General features: G+C 42.4%; 1 protein-coding gene and 1 pseudogene across 1 annotated transcript in view; both read right to left on the minus strand.

The window, feature by feature from the left end:
- LOC134934295 (zinc finger protein 84-like) overlaps positions 1-21,184 on the minus strand; it is a 55,531-nt gene extending 34,347 nt beyond the window's left edge. The window contains exons 1-2 of the mRNA XM_063929759.1: positions 21,116-21,184; positions 20,549-20,868 (exon numbers count right to left, since the gene is read on the minus strand). Coding sequence (XP_063785829.1) covers positions 20,549-20,868; positions 21,116-21,184 — 389 coding nt within the window. The remainder of the gene's footprint in view (positions 1-20,548; positions 20,869-21,115) is intronic.
- LOC134939128 (5S ribosomal RNA) lies at positions 18,568-18,686 on the minus strand (annotated as a pseudogene).
- Positions 21,185-21,204: the final 20 nt, after the last annotated feature.

Below are 21,204 nucleotides of genomic sequence, written 5' to 3' on the forward strand. Positions count from 1 at the left end.
GACTACTTCCTCGCTTAAATAAGTACCTATCAGTGTGATATTGTCATTATTGAGATTGTGTGTCAGTCCCTGAATTGGGTCCTCTCTAGTGAATACTGTTGAAAAAAACTCATTTAGTGTGTCCGCTATGTCATTATCATTTTTGCTTAAGACTCCCAACTTGTCTTTCAAAGGGCCTATACTCTCCTTTTTTAATCTCTTGCTATTAATGTATTTAAAGAATTTTTGGGGATTCGCTTTGCTTTCCTTTGCTACTAGTTTTTCAGTTTCTACTTTAGCCGCTCTTATTTCCTTTTTGCAATTTTTGTTACATTCCTTATAGTGCTGAAATGACTCTGCTTCCCCGTCAGATTTGTATTTTTTAAATGCCACGCTCACTTTGGCTGTCTCCTTTGACTCTGAGGGACCTGCAGAGAAGAGGTACAGTGCGCTTCCTGTTATGCAGTATCTTATTCCCCCAGCATCCATTCTACTCAATATGGAAAACAAAGATTGATCTTGAATGCGCTAAACTGTGAATTGCAGCCTAGGAGAAACAAATGGCACTTCACAATTTTACCATAACAACAAATCACCTACAAAAAATGAATCTCACAATGGCGCATATCACTGAATAAAGTACTTTCCTCATGAAATATTTGATAGAAAATGAGTTCCACTTTCTTGTATCAAGGAATGGCGACGTTCTTAATCGTACACCATGAGGATATCCACTTGAAACTTCCAGAGTGTTTCCCAATCTCAAAGATAAAGGAAAAGAATCTAGTGCAATATTGTCTGATAGACACGACAAAATGAATTTTTATTACATTAGACTCACAATAACATGGAATTAAAACGGCATATCACCACGTATAGTGGTAGGGGATCACATAAGCTCAAAGTTCCACTTCGTTACCCGTCCCAGATGGAATAAGGGATTGGAGACTGACGGCCCGGGTTCCTTTCACCTCCTCAGGTAAGTGTTGGACGAAAAAGAGCTCTCCCTTTGAATGTTCTCACCAGCAGCCTAAAGCTTTTCGGACACCAGGTCCTTCATCAGAAGCATGGTGAGTAGTGCTAAACCTCCTATATTTATACCCCTTCTAATTGGATTCAATTTTCCCGCCACAGCATCATACATGACATCAGCGGAAGTGACATCGCAAAAGTCCGTCATAATCAAGCGTCCATAACATTGATAGGAACTTCCTGTTCCCGAATACATTTAAGCGTCCGGCAGACACAACAACCCAACTACAAGTGCACCCATCCTGTCCCTTGCTACCACTACTGCTCCCATCCTGCCCCCTACCACCACCACTATTGCACCTATCTTGTCCCCTTCTCCCATCCTGCCCCCTACCACTACTGCTCCGATCCTGCCCCCTACCACTACTACTGAGGGCACAGCTACAGGGGACACAACTACTGAGGGCACAGTACTAGGGGCTCAATTACTGAGGGTAACATAGTAACATAGTAACATAGTATCTGAGGTTGAAAAAAGACAATTGTCCATCGAGTTCAACCTATTTGTGGTGTCCTATGCATGATGATTTGACTAAAATTTCTGACTGATGCTGCTGTCAGCCATTGCATTTTATCCCTATTTATAGTAACTATAATGCATGACTATGCACCATACCCCTGGATATCCTTATCCAATAGGAATTTATCTAACCCATTCTTAAAGGTGTTGACAGATTCCGCCATTACAACTCCCTCGGGCAGGGAATTCCAAACACGTATTGTCCTTACCGTGAAAAAGCCTTTACGCCGTATTGTGCGGAATCTCCTCTCCTCTAACCTGAGCGAGTGTCCACGAGTCCTCTGTGTTGATCTAACCAAAAACAGGTCCCGTGCAAGCTCTGTGTATTGTCCCCTTATATATTTGTAGATGTTGATCATATCCCCTCTTAGTCTCCGCTTTTCCAATGTAAACATGCCTAGTCTTTCAAGCCTTTCCTTGTATTCCATCGTCTCCATGCCCTTAATTAGTTTGGTCGCCCTCCTCTGTACCTTTTCAAGCTCCAGGATATCCTTTTTGTAGTACGGTGCCCAGAACTGTACACAGTATTCAAGGTGTGGCCTCACTAGTGATTTATATAATGGGAGTATAATACTCTCGTCCCTAGCGTCAATACCCCGTTTTATGCATGCTAATATCTTATTAGCCTTCTTTGCTGCAGTCCTACTTTGGGTACTACTGCTTAGCTTGCTATCTATGAGGACACCTAAGTCCTTTTCCAGTACAGAATCCCCTAATTTTACCCCATTTAGTAGGTAGGTGTAATTTTTGTTCTTGTTACCACAGTGCATTACCTTACACTTGTCTGTGTTGAAGCGCATTCTCCATTTGGCTGCCCATGCTTCTAATTTAACTAAGTCGTTCTGAAGAGACTCGGCATCCTCCTCTGTATTTATAGCCTTACACAATTTGGTATCATCTGCAAAAATTGACACCATGCTCTCTAGACCTTCTGTTAGGTCGTTAATGAAAGTATTGAACAGTAGCGGTCCTAATACTGAGCCTTGCGGCACACCACTTAGCACTTCAGTCCAAGTTGAAAAAGATCCATTAACTACAACGCGCTGCTTCCTATTATCTAACCAGTTTTTGACCCAAGTGCATATTGTGCTTCCTAACCCTGATTCTTGTAGCTTGTATATAAGTCTCATGTGTGGTACAGTATCAAACGCTTTGGCAAAGTCTAAAAAGATTACATCCACGTCTTTACCCTGATCTAGGTTTGCGCTTACTGTTTCATAAAAGCCAAGTAAGTTGGTTTGACAGGATCTGTCCTTCATAAACCCATGTTGATTCCTTTTAATGACCTTATTGGTTTCAAGGAACTTCTGAATACTATCTCTTAGAATACCTTCCAATACTTTCCCCACTATAGATGTAAGACTAACTGGTCTATAATTACCTGGTTCAGCTTTACTTCCCTTTTTGAATATAGGCACTACTTCCGCTATACGCCAGTCTTTGGGAACCATACCTGATATAACTGAATCCTCAAAGATCAAAGATAGCGGTTTTGCCAGTTCAGAGTGAAGCTCCATTAGAACCCTTGGATGAATACCATCGGGCCCTGGTGATTTATTAATCTTTAAATGTTTTAATCGGTCACAGACTACTTCCTCGCTTAAATAAGTACCTATCAGTGTGATATTGTCATTATTGAGATTGTGTGTCAGTCCCTGAATTGGGTCCTCTCTAGTGAATACTGTTGAAAAAAACTCATTTAGTGTGTCCGCTATGTCATTATCATTTTTGCTTAAGACTCCCAACTTGTCTTTCAAAGGGCCTATACTCTCCTTTTTTAATCTCTTGCTATTAATGTATTTAAAGAATTTTTGGGGATTCGCTTTGCTTTCCTTTGCTACTAGTTTTTCAGTTTCTACTTTAGCCGCTCTTATTTCCTTTTTGCAATTTTTGTTACATTCCTTATAGTGCTGAAATGACTCTGCTTCCCCGTCAGATTTGTATTTTTTAAATGCCACGCTCACTCTGGCTGTCTCCTTTGACTCTGAGGGACCTGCAGAGAAGAGGTACAGTGCGCTTCCTGTTATGCAGTATCTTATTCCCCCAGCATCCATTCTACTCAATATGGAAAACAAAGATTGATCTTGAATGCGCTAAACCGTGAATTGCAGCCTAGGAGAAACAAATGGCACTTCACAATTTTACCATAACAACAAATCACCTACAAAAAATGAATCTCACAATGGCGCATATCACTGAATAAAGTACTTTCCTCATGAAATATTTGATAGAAAATGAGTTCCACTTTCTTGTATCAAAGAATGGCGAAGTTCTTAATCGTACACCATGAGGATATCCACTTGAAACTTCCAGAGTGTTTCCCAATCTCAAAGATAAAGGAAAAGAATCTAGTGCAATATTGTCTGATAGACACGACAAAATTAATTTTTATTACATTAGACTCACAATAACATGGAATTAAAACGGCATATCACCACGTATAGTGGTAGGGGATCACATAAGCTCAAAGTTCCACTTCGTTACCCGTCCCAGATGGAATAAGGGATTGGAGACTGACGGCCCGGGTTCCTTTTACCTCCTCAGGTAAGTGTTGGACGAAAAAGAGCTCTCCCTTTGAATGTTCTCACCAGCAGCCTAAAGCTTTTCGGACACCAGGTCCTTCATCAGAAGCATGGTGAGTAGTGCTAAACCTCCTATATTTATACCCCTTCTAATTGGATTCAATTTTCCCGCCACAGCATCATACATGACATCAGCGGAAGTGACATCGCAAAAGTCCGTCATAATCAAGCGTCCATAACATTTATAGGAACTTCCTGTTCCCGAATACATTTAAGCGTCCGGCAGACACAACAACCCAACTACAAGTGCACCCATCCTGTCCCTTGCTACCACTACTGCTCCCATCCTGCCCCCTACCACCACCACTATTGCACCTATCTTGTCCCCTTCTCCCATCCTGCCCCCTACCACTACTGCTCCGATCCTGCCCCCTACCACTACTACTGAGGGCACAGCTACAGGGGACACAACTACTGAGGGCACAGTACTAGGGGCTCAATTACTGAGGGTAACATAGTAACATAGTAACATAGTATCTGAGGTTGAAAAAAGACAATTGTCCATCGAGTTCAACCTATTTGTGGTGTCCTATGCATGATGATTTGACTAAAATTTCTGACTGATGCTGCTGTCAGCCATTGCATTTTATCCCTATTTATAGTAACTATAATGCATGACTATGCACCATACCCCTGGATATCCTTATCCAATAGGAATTTATCTAACCCATTCTTAAAGGTGTTGACAGATTCCGCCATTACAACTCCCTCGGGCAGGGAATTCCAAACACGTATTGTCCTTACCGTGAAAAAGCCTTTACGCCGTATTGTGCGGAATCTCCTCTCCTCTAACCTGAGCGAGTGTCCACGAGTCCTCTGTGTTGATCTAACCAAAAACAGGTCCCGTGCAAGCTCTGTGTATTGTCCCCTTATATATTTGTAGATGTTGATCATATCCCCTCTTAGGGGTAAATTTACTAAGCTCCCGATTTTGACCGAGATGCCGTTTTTTCATCAAAGTGTCATCTCGGTAATTTACTAAGCAATAATCACGGCAGTGATGAGGGCATTCGTAATATTTTGAAGTCCTAGGAAAAAAATCACGAATGAATACACCATCGGTCAAAACGCGGCTGTTTAAGTATGAATCTCGGTCATTTACTAAGAAGTGCAAAGCAAAAAAAAACAAACACTGCCGTGAAAAATTACAACTCGTAAAAAAGTGCTAAAAAAAAACAGACCTTTTTTTTTTATTCGTGATTGGATAGGCATGCACGGATCCATGAGATCCGTGCATGTATATCAGTGGGAAGGGGTGGGAAAGTGCTTATTTTTAAAAAAAAAATTGCGTGGGGTCCCCCCTCCTAAGCATAACCAGCCTCGGGCTCTTTGAGCCGATCCTGGTTGCAGAAATATGGTGAAAAAATTGACAGGGGTTCCCCCATATTTAAGCAACCAGCATCGGGCTCTGCGCCTGGTCCTGGTTCCAAAAATACGGGGGACAAAAAGAGTAGGGGTCCCCCGTATTTTTAAAACCAGCACCGGGCTCCACTAGCTGGACAGATAATGCCACAGCCGGGGGTCACTTTTATATAGTGCCCTGCGGCCGTGGCATCAAAAATCCAACTAGTCACCCCTGGCCGGGGTACCCTGGGGGAGTGGGGACCCCTTCAATCAAGGGCCCCCCCCCCCCCCCAGCCACCCAAGGGCCAGGGGTGAAGCCCGAGGCTGTCCCCCCCCATCCAATGGGCTGCGGATGGGGGGGCTGATAGCCTTTGTTGTAAAAGAAAAGATATTGTTTTTAGTAGCAGTACTACAAGTCCCAGCAAGCCTCCCCCGCATGCTGGTACTTGGAGAACCACAAGTACCAGCATGCGGCGGAAAAACGGGCCCGCTGGTACCTGTAGTACTACTACTAAAAAAATACCCAAAAAAACACAAGACACACACACCGTGAAAGTATAATTTTATTACATACATACACACATACAGACATACTTACCTTATGTTCCCACGCAGGTCGGTCCTCTTCTCCAGTAGAATCCAAGGGGTACCTGTTGAAGAAATTATACTCACGAGATCCAGGGGTCCAGGGTCCTCGGGGAATCCAGGTGTAATCCACGTACTTGAAAAAAATAACAAAACGGACACCCGAGCCACGCACTAAAAGGGGACCCATGTTTGCACATGGATCCCCTTTTCCCGACTGCCAGAAACCCACTCTGACTGATGTCTAAGTGGGTTTCTTCAGCCAATCAGGGAGTGCCACGTTGTAGCACTCTCCTGATCGGCTGTGTGCTCCTGTACTGAGTGACAGGCGGCACACGGCAGTGTTACAATGTAGCGCCTATGCGCTCCATTGTAACCAATGCTGGGAACTTTCTGCTCAGCGGTGACGTCACTTTAGGTCAACCGCAGGGCAGAAAGTTCCCAGCATTGGTTACAATGGAGCGCATAGGCGCTACATTGTAACACTGCCGTGTGCCGCCTGTCACTCAGTACAGGAGCACACAGCCGATCAGGAGAGTGCTACAACGTGGCACTCCCTGATTGGCTGAAGAAACCCACTTAGACATCAGTCAGAGTGGGTTTCTGGCAGTCAGGAAAAGGGGATCCATGTGCAAACATGGGTCCCCTTTTAGTGCGTGGCTCGGGTGTCCGTTTTGTTATTTTTTTCAAGTACGTGGATTACACCTGGATTCCCCGAGGACCCTGGACCCCTGGATCTCGTGAGTATAATTTCTTCAACAGGTACCCCTTGGATTCTACTGGAGAAGAGGACCGACCTGCGTGGGAACATAAGGTAAGTATGTATGTATGTGTGTATGTATGTAATAAAATTATACTTTCACGGTGTGTGTGTCTTGTGTTTTTTTGGGTATTTTTTTAGTAGTAGTACTACAGGTACCAGCGGGCCCGTTTTTCCGCCGCATGCTGGTACTTGTGGTTCTCCAAGTACCAGCATGCGGGGGAGGCTTGCTGGGACTTGTAGTACTGCTACTAAAAACAATATCTTTTCTTTTACAACAAAGGCTATCAGCCCCCCCATCCGCAGCCCATTGGATGGGGGGGACAGCCTCGGGCTTCACCCCTGGCCCTTGGGTGGCTGGGGGGGGGGACCCCTTGATTGAAGGGGTCCCCACTCCCCCAGGGTACCCCGGCCAGGGGTGACTAGTTGGATTTTTGATGCCACGGCCGCAGGGCACTATATAAAAGTGACCCCCGGCTGTGGCATTATCTGTCCAGCTAGTGGAGCCCGGTGCTGGTTTTAAAAATACGGGGGACCCCTACTCTTTTTGTCCCCCGTATTTTTGGAACCAGGACCAGGCGCAGAGCCCGATGCTGGTTGCTTAAATATGGGGGAACCCCTGTCATTTTTTTTCCCATATTTCGGCAACCAGGATCGGCTCAAAGAGCCCGAGGCTGGTTATGCTTAGGAGGGGGGACCCCACGCAATTTTTTTTTAAATATTTGACAGTGTTTAATTTAAAAAAAACAAAAAAAATGAACCCCAGCACGGATCACACAGATCCGGCCGAGATTCATTGTAAAAAAGTCGGCAGTGTTTTGCTAATCACTGCCGTAAAAATAGAAAAAAAACCACGAATGACATCGACATCGGAACAAAAGAAAAACCCGAATACGACAGCTTAGTAAATTAGTCGTAATCAATTCAAAAAGTTGCAGTTTTACACTTTCGATGTCATTCGTGATTGAACTTTGACCTGAAACGGGAAAATACGAATCTTAGTAAATTTACCCCTTAGTCTCCGCTTTTCCAATGTAAACATGCCTAGTCTTTCAAGCCTTTCCCTGTATTCCATCGTCGTCATGCCCTTAATTAGTTTGGTCGCCCTCCTCTGTACCTTTTCAAGCTCCAGGATATCCTTTTTGTAGTACGGTGCCCAGAACTGTACACAGTATTCAAGGTGTGGCCTCACTAGTGATTTATATAATGGGAGTATAATACTCTCGTCCCTAGCATCAATACCCCGTTTTATGCATGCTAATATCTTATTAGCCTTCTTTGCTGCAGTTCTACTTTGGGTACTACTGCTTAGCTTGCTATCTATGAGGACACCTAAGTCCTTTTCCAGTACAGAATCCCCTAATTTTACCCCATTTAGTAGGTAGGTGTAATTTTTGTTCTTGTTACCACAGTGCATTACCTTACACTTGTCTGTGTTGAAGCGCATTCTCCATTTGGCTGCCCATGCTTCTAATTTAACTAAGTCGTTCTGAAGAGACTCGGCATCCTCCTCTGTATTTATAGCCTTACACAATTTGGTATCATCTGCAAAAATTGACACCATGCTCTCTAGACCTTCTGTTAGGTCGTTAATGAAAGTATTGAACAATAGCGGTCCTAATACTGAGCCTTGCGGCACACCACTTAGCACTTCAGTCCAAGTTGAAAAAGATCCATTAACTACAACGCGCTGCTTCCTATTATCTAACCAGTTTTTGACCCAGGTGCATATTGTGCTTCCTAGCCCTGATTCTTGTAGCTTGTATATAAGTCTCATGTGTGGTACAGTATCAAACGCTTTGGCAAAGTCTAAAAAGATTACATCCACGTCTTTACCCTGATCTAGGTTTGCGCTTACTGTTTCATAAAAGCCAAGTAAGTTGGTTTGACAGGATCTGTCCTTCATAAACCCATGTTGATTCCTTTTAATGACCTTATTGGTTTCAAGGAACTTCTGAATACTATCTCTTAGAATACCTTCCAATACTTTCCCCACTATAGATGTAAGACTAACTGGTCTATAATTACCTGGTTCAGCTTTACTTCCCTTTTTGAATATAGGCACTACTTCCGCTATACGCCAGTCTTTGGGAACCATACCTGATATAACTGAATCCTCAAAGATCAAAGATAGCGGTTTTGCCAGTTCAGAGTGAAGCTCCATTAGAACCCTTGGATGAATACCATCGGGCCCTGGTGATTTATTAATCTTTAAATGTTTTAATCGGTCACAGACTACTTCCTCGCTTAAATAAGTACCTATCAGTGTGATATTGTCATTATTGAGATTGTGTGTCAGTCCCTGAATTGGGTCCTCTCTAGTGAATACTGTTGAAAAAAACTCATTTAGTGTGTCCGCTATGTCATTATCATTTTTGCTTAAGACTCCCAACTTGTCTTTCAAAGGGCCTATACTCTCCTTTTTTAATCTCTTGCTATTAATGTATTTAAAGAATTTTTGGGGATTCGCTTTGCTTTCCTTTGCTAGTAGTTTTTCAGTTTCTACTTTAGCCGCTCTTATTTCCTTTTTGCAATTTTTGTTACATTCCTTATAGTGCTGAAATGACTCTGCTTCCCCGTCAGATTTGTATTTTTTAAATGCCACGCTCACTTTGGCTGTCTCCTTTGACTCTGAGGGACCTGCAGAGAAGAGGTACAGTGCGCTTCCTGTTATGCAGTATCTTATTCCCCCAGCATCCATTCTACTCAATATGGAAAACAAAGATTGATCTTGAATGCGCTAAACTGTGAATTGCAGCCTAGGAGAAACAAATGGCACTTCACAATTTTACCATAACAACAAATCACCTACAAAAAATGAATCTCACAATGGCGCATATCACTGAATAAAGTACTTTCCTCATGAAATATTTGATAGAAAATGAGTTCCACTTTCTTGTATCAAAGAATGGCGAAGTTCTTAATCGTACACCATGAGGATATCCACTTGAAACTTCCAGAGTGTTTCCCAATCTCAAAGATAAAGGAAAAGAATCTAGTGCAATATTGTCTGATAGACATGACAAAATGAATTTTTATTACATTAGACTCACAATAACATGGAATTAAAACGGCATATCACCACGTATAGTGGTAGGGGATCACATAAGCTCAAAGTTCCACTTCGTTACCCGTCCCAGATGGAATAAGGGATTGGAGACTGACGGCCCGGGTTCCTTTCACCTCCTCAGGTAAGTGTTGGACGAAAAAGAGCTCTCCCTTTGAATGTTCTCACCAGCAGCCTAAAGCTTTTCGGACACCAGGTCCTTCATCAGAAGCATGGTGAGTAGTGCTAAACCTCCTATATTTATACCCCTTCTAATTGGATTCAATTTTCCCGCCACAGCATCATACATGACATCAGCGGAAGTGACATCGCAAAAGTCCGTCATAATCAAGCGTCCATAACATTGATAGGAACTTCCTGTTCCCGAATACATTTAAGCGTCCGGCAGACACAACAACCCAACTACAAGTGCACCCATCCTGTCCCTTGCTACCACTACTGCTCCCATCCTGCCCCCTACCACCACCACTATTGCACCTATCTTGTCCCCTTCTCCCATCCTGCCCCCTACCACTACTGCTCCGATCCTGCCCCCTACCACTACTACTGAGGGCACAGCTACAAGGGACACAACTACTGAGGGCACAGTACTAGGGGCTCAATTACTGAGGGTAACATAGTAACATAGTAACATAGTATCTGAGGTTGAAAAAAGACAATTGTCCATCGAGTTCAACCTATTTGTGGTGTCCTATGCATGATGATTTGACTAAAATTTCTGACTGATGCTGCTGTCAGCCATTGCATTTTATCCCTATTTATAGTAACTATAATGCATGACTATGCACCATACCCCTGGATATCCTTATCCAATAGGAATTTATCTAACCCATTCTTAAAGGTGTTGACAGATTCCGCCATTACAACTCCCTCGGGCAGGGAATTCCAAACACATATTGTCCTTACCGTGAAAAAGCCTTTACGCCGTATTGTGCGGAATCTCCTCTCCTCTAACCTGAGCGAGTGTCCACGAGTCCTCTGTGTTGATCTAACCAAAAACAGGTCCCGTGCAAGCTCTGTGTATTGTCCCCTTATATATTTGTAGATGTTGATCATATCCCCTCTTAGTCTCCGCTTTTCCAATGTAAACATGCCTAGTCTTTCAAGCCTTTCCTTGTATTCCATCGTCTCCATGCCCTTAATTAGTTTGGTCGCCCTCCTCTGTACCTTTTCAAGCTCCAGGATATCCTTTTTGTAGTACGGTGCCCAGAACTGTACACAGTATTCAAGGTGTGGCCTCACTAGTGATTTATATAATGGGAGTATAATACTCACGTCAATACCCCGTTTTATGCATGCTAATATCTTATTAGCCTTCTTTGCTGCAGTCCTACTTTGCGTACTACTGCTTAGCTTGCTATCTATGAGGACACCTAAGTCCTTTTCCAGTACAGAATCCCCTAATTTTACCCCATTTAGTAGGTAGGTGTAATTTTTGTTCTTGTTACCACAGTGCATTACCTTACACTTGTCTGTGTTGAAGCGCATTCTCCATTTGGCTGTCCATGCTTCTAATTTAACTAAGTCGTTCTGAAGAGACTCGGCATCCTCCTCTGTATTTATAGCCTTACACAATTTGGTATCATCTGCAAAAATTGACACCATGCTCTCTAGACCTTCTGTTAGGTCGTTAATGAAAGTATTGAACAGTAGCGGTCCTAATACTGAGCCTTGCGGCACACCACTTAGCACTTCAGTCCAAGTTGAAAAAGATCCATTAACTACAACGCGCTGCTTCCTATTATCTAACCAGTTTTTGACCCAAGTGCATATTGTGCTTCCTAGCCCTGATTCTTGTAGCTTGTATATAAGTCTCATGTGTGGTACAGTATCAAACGCTTTGGCAAAGTCTAAAAAGATTACATCCACGTCTTTACCCTGATCTAGGTTTGCGCTTACTGTTTCATAAAAGCCAAGTAAGTTGGTTTGACAGGATCTGTCCTTCATAAACCCATGTTGATTCCTTTTAATGACCTTATTGGTTTCAAGGAACTTCTGAATACTATCTCTTAGAATACCTTCCAATACTTTCCCCACTATAGATGTAAGACTAACTGGTCTATAATTACCTGGTTCAGCTTTACTTCCCTTTTTGAATATAGGCACTACTTCCGCTATACGCCAGTCTTTGGGAACCATACCTGATATAACTGAATCCTCAAAGATCAAAGATAGCGGTTTTGCCAGTTCAGAGTGAAGCTCCATTAGAACCCTTGGATGAATACCATCGGGCCCTGGTGATTTATTAATCTTTAAATGTTTTAATTGGTCACAGAGTACTTCCTCGCTTAAATAAGTACCTATCAGTGTGATATTGTCATTATTGAGATTGTGTGTCAGTCCCTGAATTGGGTCCTCTCTAGTGAATACTGTTGAAAAAAACTCATTTAGTGTGTCCGCTATGTCATTATCATTTTTGCTTAAGACTCCCAACTTGTCTTTCAAAGGGCCTATACTCTCCTTTTTTAATCTCTTGCTATTAATGTATTTAAAGAATTTTTGGGGATTCGCTTTGCTTTCCTTTGCTACTAGTTTTTCAGTTTCTACTTTAGCCGCTCTTAATTCCTTTTTGCAATTTTTGTTACATTCCTTATAGTGCTGAAATGACTCTGCTTCCCCGTCAGATTTGTATTTTTTAAATGCCACGCTCACTCTGGCTGTCTCCTTTGACTCTGAGGGACCTGCAGAGAAGAGGTACAGTGCGCTTCCTGTAATGCAGTATCTTATTCCCCCAGCATCCATTCTACTCAATATGGAAAACAAAGATTGATCTTGAATGCGCTAAACTGTGAATTGCAGCCTAGGAGAAACAAATGGCACTTCACAATTTTACCATAACAACAAATCACCTACAAAAAATGAATCTCACAATGGCGCATATCACTGAATAAAGTACTTTCCTCATGAAATATTTGATAGAAAATGAGTTCCACTTTCTTGTATCAAAGAATGGCGAAGTTCTTAATCGTACACCATGAGGATATCCACTTGAAACTTCCAGAGTGTTTCCCAATCTCAAAGATAAAGGAAAAGAATCTAGTGCAATATTGTCTGAAAGACACGACAAAATGAATTTTTATTACATTAGACTCACAATAACATGGAATTAAAACGGCATATCACCACGTATAGTGGTAGGGGATCACATAAGCTCAAAGTTCCACTTCGTTACCCGTCCCAGATGGAATAAGGGATTGGAGACTGACGGCCCGGGTTCCTTTCACCTCCTCAGGTAAGTGTTGGACGAAAAAGAGCTCTCCCTTTGAATGTTCTCACCAGCAGCCTAAAGCTTTTCGGACACCAGGTCCTTCATCAGAAGCATGGTGAGTAGTGCTAAACCTCCTATATTTATACCCCTTCTAATTGGATTCAATTTTCCCGCCACAGCATCATACATGACATCAGCGGAAGTGACATCTCAAAAGTCCGTCATAATCAAGCGTCCATAACATTGATAGGAACTTCCTGTTCCCGAATACATTTAAGCGTCCGGCAGACACAACAACCCAACTACAAGTGCACCCATCCTGTCCCTTGCTACCACTACTGCTCCCATCTTGCCCCCTACCACCACCACTATTGCACCTATCTTGTCCCCTTCTCCCATCCTGCCCCCTACCACTACTGCTCCGATCCTGCCCCCTACCACTACTACTGAGGGCACAGCTACAGGGGACACAACTACTGAGGGCACAGTACTAGGGGCTCAATTACTGAGGGTAACATAGTAACATAGTATCTGAGGTTGAAAAAAGACAATTGTCCATCGAGTTCAACCTATTTGTGGTGTCCTATGCATGATGATTTGACTAAAATTTCTGACTGATGCTGCTGTCAGCCATTGCATTTTATCCCTATTTATAGTAACTATAATGCATGACTATGCACCATACCCCTGGATATCCTTATCCAATAGGAATTTATCTAACCCATTCTTAAAGGTGTTGACAGATTCCGCCATTACAACTCCCTCGGGCAGGGAATTCCAAACACGTATTGTCCTTACCGTGAAAAAGCCTTTACGCCGTATTGTGCGGAATCTCCTCTCCTCTAACCTGAGCGAGTGTCCACGAGTCCTCTGTGTTGATCTAACCAAAAACAGGTCCCGTGCAAGCTCTGTGTATTGTCCCCTTATATATTTGTAGATGTTGATCATATCCCCTCTTAGTCTCCGCTTTTCCAATGTAAACATGCCTAGTCTTTCAAGCCTTTCCTTGTATTCCATCGTCTCCATGCCCTTAATTAGTTTGGTCGCCCTCCTCTGTACCTTTTCAAGCTCCAGGATATCCTTTTTGTAGTACGGTGCCCAGAACTGTACACAGTATTCAAGGTGTGGCCTCACTAGTGATTTATATAATGGGAGTATAATACTCTCGTCCCTAGCATCAATACCCCGTTTTATGCATGCTAATATCTTATTAGCCTTCTTTGCTGCAGTCCTACTTTGCGTACTACTGCTTAGCTTGCTATCTATGAGGACACCTAAGTCCTTTTCCAGTACAGAATCCCCTAATTTTACCCCATTTAGTAGGTAGGTGTAATTTTTGTTCTTGTTACCACAGTGCATTACCTTACACTTGTCTGTGTTGAAGCGCATTCTCCATTTGGCTGTCCATGCTTCTAATTTAACTAAGTCGTTCTGAAGAGACTCGGCATCCTCCTCTGTATTTATAGCCTTACACAATTTGGTATCATCTGCAAAAATTGACACCATGCTCTCTAGACCTTCTGTTAGGTCGTTAATGAAAGTATTGAACAGTAGCGGTCCTAATACTGAGCCTTGCGGCACACCACTTAGCACTTCAGTCCAAGTTGAAAAAGATCCATTAACTACAACGCGCTGCTTCCTATTATCTAACCAGTTTTTGACCCAAGTGCATATTGTGCTTCCTAGCCCTGATTCTTGTAGCTTGTATATAAGTCTCATGTGTGGTACAGTATCAAACGCTTTGGCAAAGTCTAAAAAGATTACATCCACGTCTTTACCCTGATCTAGGTTTGCGCTTACTGTTTCATAAAAGCCAAGTAAGTTGGTTTGACAGGATCTGTCCTTCATAAACCCATGTTGATTCCTTTTAATGACCTTATTGGTTTCAAGGAACTTCTGAATACTATCTCTTAGAATACCTTCCAATACTTTCCCCACTATAGATGTAAGACTAACTGGTCTATAATTACCTGGTTCAGCTTTACTTCCCTTTTTGAATATAGGCACTACTTCCGCTATACGCCAGTCTTTGGGAACCATACCTGATATAACTGAATCCTCAAAGATCAAAGATAGCGGTTTTGCCAGTTCAGAGTGAAGCTCCATTAGAACCCTTGGATGAATACCATCGGGCCTTGGTGATTTATTAATCTTTAAATGTTTTAATCGGTCACAGACTACTTCCTCGCTTAAATAAGTACCTATCAGTGTGATATTGTCATTATTGAGATTGTGTGTCAGTCCCTGAATTGGGTCCTCTCTAGTGAACACTGTTGAAAAAAACTCATTTAGTGTGTCCGCTATGTCATTATCATTTTTGCTTAAGACTCCCAACTTGTCTTTCAAAGGGCCTATACTCTCCTTTTTTAATCTCTTGCTATTAATGTATTTAAAGAATTTTTGGGGATTCGCTTTGCTTTCCTTTGCTACTAGTTTTTCAGTTTCTACTTTAGCCGCTCTTATTTCCTTTTTGCAATTTTTGTTACATTCCTTATAGTGCTGAAATGACTCTGCTTCCCCGTCAGATTTGTATTTTTTAAATGCCACGCTCACTTTGGCTGTCTCCTTTGACTCTGAGGGACCTGCAGAGAAGAGGTACAGTGCGCTTCCTGTAATGCAGTATCTTATTCCCCCAGCATCCATTCTACTCAATATGGAAAACAAAGATTGATTTTGAATGCGCTAAACTGTGAATTGCAGCCTAGGAGAAACAAATGGCACTTCACAATTTTACCATAACAACAAATCACCTACAAAAAATGAATCTCACAATGGCGCATATCACTGAATAAAGTACTTTCCTCATGAAATATTTGATAGAAAATGAGTTCCACTTTCTTGTATCAAAGAATGGCGAAGTTCTTAATCGTACACCATGAGGATATCCACTTGAAACTTCCAGAGTGTTTCCCAATCTCAAAGATAAAGGAAAAGAATCTAGTGCAATATTGTCTGATAGACACGACAAAATGAATTTTTATTACATTAGACTCACAATAACATGGAATTAAAACGGCATATCACCACGTATAGTGGTAGGGGATCACATAAGCTCAAAGTTCCACTTCGTTACCCGTCCCAGATGGAATAAGGGATTGGAGACTGACGGCCCGGGTTCCTTTCACCTCCTCAGGTAAGTGTTGGACGAAAAAGAGCTCTCCCTTTGAATGTTCTCACCAGCAGCCTAAAGCTTTTCGGACACCAGGTCCTTCATCAGAAGCATGGTGAGTAGTGCTAAACCTCCTATATTTATACTCCTTCTAATTGGATTCAATTTTCCCGCCACAGCATCATACATGACATCAGCGGAAGTGACATCGCAAAAGTCCGTCATAATCAAGCGTCCATAACATTGATAGGAACTTCCTGTTCCCGAATACATTTAAGCGTCCGGCAGACACAACAACCCAACTACAAGTGCACCCATCCTGTCCCTTGCTACCACTACTGCTCCCATCCTGCCCCCTACCACCACCACTATTGCACCTATCTTGTCCCCTTCTCCCATCCTGCCCCCTACCACTACTGCTCCGATCCTGCCCCCTACCACTACTACTGAGGGCACAGCTACAGGGGACACAACTACTGAGGGCACAGTACTAGGGGCTCAATTACTGAGGGTAGGCTACAGGGGGTACAGTACTGGGGGCACAACTACTGAGGGCACAGCTACAGGGGGCACAGTACTGGTGTAACAACTACTGAGGGCACAGCTACCAGGGGCACAGTACTGGGGCACAACTACTGAGGGCACATTTACAGGGGGCATAACTGACCATGCCCCTTCCCAATAAAGACATTCCCCTATTTTTTGATGCATGCCTACGGCGCGCAATAACCCCGTTTTGCCTGCCGGGGGGGGGGGGCACTGCCAGTCACCAAAAGAAACTTTTGCCCTGGGTGCCACAAGGTCTAGAACCATCCCTGATCTTCACCAAAGTCTCAATCAACTTAGTATTTGCCCTGAACCACTACAATAAAGCTGGTCCAAGCAGCTGGTCCAAGAGATATGGCTGAATGCTCTGTTCTTTTGGTGGCTGTGATATACACCCAGATGATCCCCGGTGATCCTACACACTCCCGAGAATATGAAGCAGCATTTGAAGGTACAGTCAGAGGTATTGGGCTTTCCTTTGGCAGAGTTGGAATGCTCTGCAGACCCCACACTACAACCGCACTGAAGTATCAGAAATGTTGTGGAAAATAAGAACATTTCAAAAAAATTATTTCCAGGTCACAGAAGCAGCATAGTATGTGGGGAATAATTGGCATTTTCTTTACTCTTCGGGCATAGGCAATTAGGTAATAACACTTCAATCACAAGGACAAACAAATAAATAAAATGTGTTACATAGTGTAATCTTCCTTTAATGAGAATACAATAAAAGTTTTGTTATTAACCAGTGCACTACACCAAGAAAACTGCCATTCTCACTGTTTGTGTTGTACACTGCTCAAAAAAATAAAGGGAACACTTAAACAACACAATGTAACTCCAAGTCATTCACACTTCTGTAAAATCAAACTGTCCACTTAGGAAGCAACACTGATTGACAATCAATTTCACATGCTGTTGTGCAAATGGAATAGACAACAGGTGGAAATTATAGGCAATTAGCAAGACATCCCCAATAAAGGAATTGTTCTGCAGGTGGTGACCACAGACCACTTCTCAGCTCCTATGCTTTCTGGCTGATGTTTTAGTCACTTTTGAAAGCTGGCAGTGCTTTCACTCTAGTGGTAGCATGAGACGGAGTCTACAACCCACACAAGTGGAAATGGGTGGGGGATTTTGGGATCTGCACTGGACCAGATTGTATAAAAATTTGACAAATATCATACAATTTGTATATCAAATGAGGCAAAAATGACAAGAATGGTGACCAACATAAAGCTACCGACTTTGCCTTTAGGGCTTTTAGGGTAGAACTGGGTTGGCGGTGCTCCCAGACATTAGTTCAGATCAAACTATGAAAGGGTTGTTTTGCAGAGAAGCAAAAAAGGGGACTGTTTTTGTGTCTCTCTGGGGCACACTTTGTTTAAATAGACTGATAGATAAGTTTGTGAAAGTATAAACAATGTATATGCAAAGATAAAACTTAACTTTTAATTTTTTAAACAGACGAAAACAATGATAAAAATGTTGCTGTGTATGTCAGCAAAATTGATTAAGACAAGTATTAAATACAAATACAAATAAGAAGATATGTTACTCACTGGGTGTACCGTAGGTGGCAGAAGATGTGTCTGCACACCCACTGGATATTGAGCGAGTGTTAATGTTCGACGTTTGTCAAAAGCGAAAATATAGAAATTCTTGTTATCTCCATCCACTTATGAATAGATATACACCTGTATATTCATAAGAGAGATTCAAGATGAACCGGCTTTTGTGAATCCGGACTCCTGGTGGACTAGTCAGCTTAGGTAAGTATGCTGCAAAAATCACTGGTGGTGGATTTTACTGATCGGCAGAAGGTAAGTTCCTTAATACTACAGTACCCAGTATTCCCAGAGGGTCACCCTTTCTGGTACTAACCAGGCCCAATGCTGCTTGGCTTCCAAGATCAGACGAGATCGGGCATGTCCAGCATGGTATGACTGTAGAAAGTCAGGTAAGTGCCTATCTGCTGGGGGAAGGGCTGCTGCTGCTTGAGCTAATTAGGACAGATTAATCTGATAGATAACGCCAAATATTGCCCAAGAGGCAGCTTGAAAGAGAGACACCGCAATATAGATGAGTGAAATGGGTGCAAAATGATTTGTTTCTCTCGTGGGAAATCCCCCATAAAGGAATTCAGATAAGAACAAATACCAAATTTACCACAAAGAAATTGTGGTATGGCATTAAACAGAATGGTATGTCCTCATTGCTGAATTATATCTTGTGATTGAAGGTACTATAAGGATTCACCCTTATGTCAATTTCCAAAAGATATCAACGCAGTAATATAGCCTGAGTAAATGATCAGGAAATGTCAAAGTTGCAAATGTTTAGACAATTCACAAAATGCAGATATGCGCACCCCGAGGTAGTAGGGGATAATTGTTTGAGTATTAGTTTTGTATGTAAAACATTCGATATTCAAATATTCAGATCCTTCCCTTTAGATCAGAACTATATATTCCCTCAAAGAAACAAAAATGAGGGAATATATAGTGAAGTACAGTTTTATTATGGATGTAAACAACATAAATAGGTAATATACAATTCCACCAACTTGTAGTGGGGCAAATATGCGTACCAGAATAGGTGGGGTCCCCAGCGATGGTTACCCTATAGCGCTTGTGAGGTGGTAAACAGATACCTCCCGGGATCTCAGCACTGTTCCTCCTCTAGCCGTGGTAATCCTGGGTACTTTGTTGCTTCATTGCTTCTTCCTGAAGAGCAGGAGCCGACCCTGGGACAGTGAGGTGGGAGCAGGCAGCCAAGGGCAGTCACAATCAGGACAGTAAGAGGAGCTTCCTGCACCACAGACTGTCCAGGAGTTGGCGGATGCTTTAGTCCAGGTCTGGGAGGAGATCCCTCAGGAGACCATCCGCCACCTCATCAGGAGCATGCCCAGGCATTGTAGGGAGGTCATACAGGCACGTGGAGGCCACACACACTACTGAGCCTCATTTTGACTTGTTTTAAGGACATTACATCAAAGTTGGATCAGTCTGTAGTGTGTTTTTCCACTTTAATTTTGAGTGTGACTCCAAATCCAGACCTCCATGGGTTAATAAATTTGATTTCCATTGATAATTTTTGTGTGATTTTGTTGTCAGCACATTCAACTATGTAAAGAACAAAGTATTTAATAAGAATATTTCATTCATTCAGATCTAGGATGTGTTATTTTAGTGTTCATTTTTTTTTTGAGAAGTGTATATCACTGTATTATTTGTCAGTAGTAGCGCCCCCTTATGAAATTGCTTATTACATTAGTGCACTGTGCATGGGGATCTACATAGAGGAGTTTCCTCTCCAGCTTTTAGCAATATTGATTTCTATAAAACAATTGTCATATACAGGAAATAATTTGTATAGATATTGTTATGCAAGTTAACTTTATTACGAAACACACGATGCATTCAGGCCCTCGGTGTGGCTCCTCATGTGATTAATAAATGATATATTTCTAGTAAAGCATTTGTTGCTTTCAAAGCATTTATATGGTCTCTCTCCTGAGTGACTCCTCTGATGTCTAACAAGATGTTGCCTGTTGGTAAAATGCTTGCTGCATTCAGAGCATGTAAATGGTTTCTCTCCTGTGTGACTCCTCTGATTTGTAACAAGAGATGACATTTGGGTAAAACACTTGCTGCATTCAGAGCATGTAAATGGTTTCTCTCCTGTGTGAATCCTCTGATGTATAACAAGAGATGACATTTGGGGAAAACATTTGCTGCATTCATAACATGTAAATGGTTTCTCTCCTGTGTGACTCATCTGATGTGTAACAAGATGTGACTTTTGGGGAAACACTTGCTACATTCAGAGCATGTAAATGGTTTCTCTCCTGTGTGACTCCTCTGATGTGTAACAAGAGCTGACTTAACAGAAAAACATTTGCTGCATTCAGAGCATATAAATGGCTTCTCTCCTGTGTGAATCCTCTGATGTCTAACAAGAGCTGACTTAACAGGAAAACATTTCCTGCATTCAGAGCATGTAAATGGCTTCTCTCCTGTGTGAATCCTCTGATGTCTAACAAGAGCTGACTTAACAGGAAAACATTTCCTGCATTCAGAGCATGTAAATGGCTTCTCTCCTGTGTGACTCCTCAGATGTGTAACAAGATCTGACTTATGGAAAACGCTTGCTGCAAACAAATCATGTAAATGGCTTTTCTTCTACGCTACTCCATGGCAGCCATTACTCTGGGATTTATCCCTACTCCTAGATTTTAGACAGGAAGTTTTTTCTATTTTAGGCTCCGCCCCCTCTGGGAATATAGGTCCGTCCGCCTCTGGCTTCCCCAGTCTTTTTCCTGTCTCCTTAGATAGTGACAGGGTAGTCGTTTGTTATTTTAAATTCAAATATGAGGCTTACCAGGAATTTTCCCGGCCTAATGCGCCTCTGTGAGCCGCGGCTGGAAGGGGTTTGGCACCCGGGACCCATGGAGGAGCATTGTATTACTG

The sequence above is a fragment of the Pseudophryne corroboree genome, chromosome 6 (genome assembly GCF_028390025.1).
Source record: "Pseudophryne corroboree isolate aPseCor3 chromosome 6, aPseCor3.hap2, whole genome shotgun sequence".
NCBI classification, from domain to species: domain Eukaryota; kingdom Metazoa; phylum Chordata; class Amphibia; order Anura; family Myobatrachidae; genus Pseudophryne; species Pseudophryne corroboree.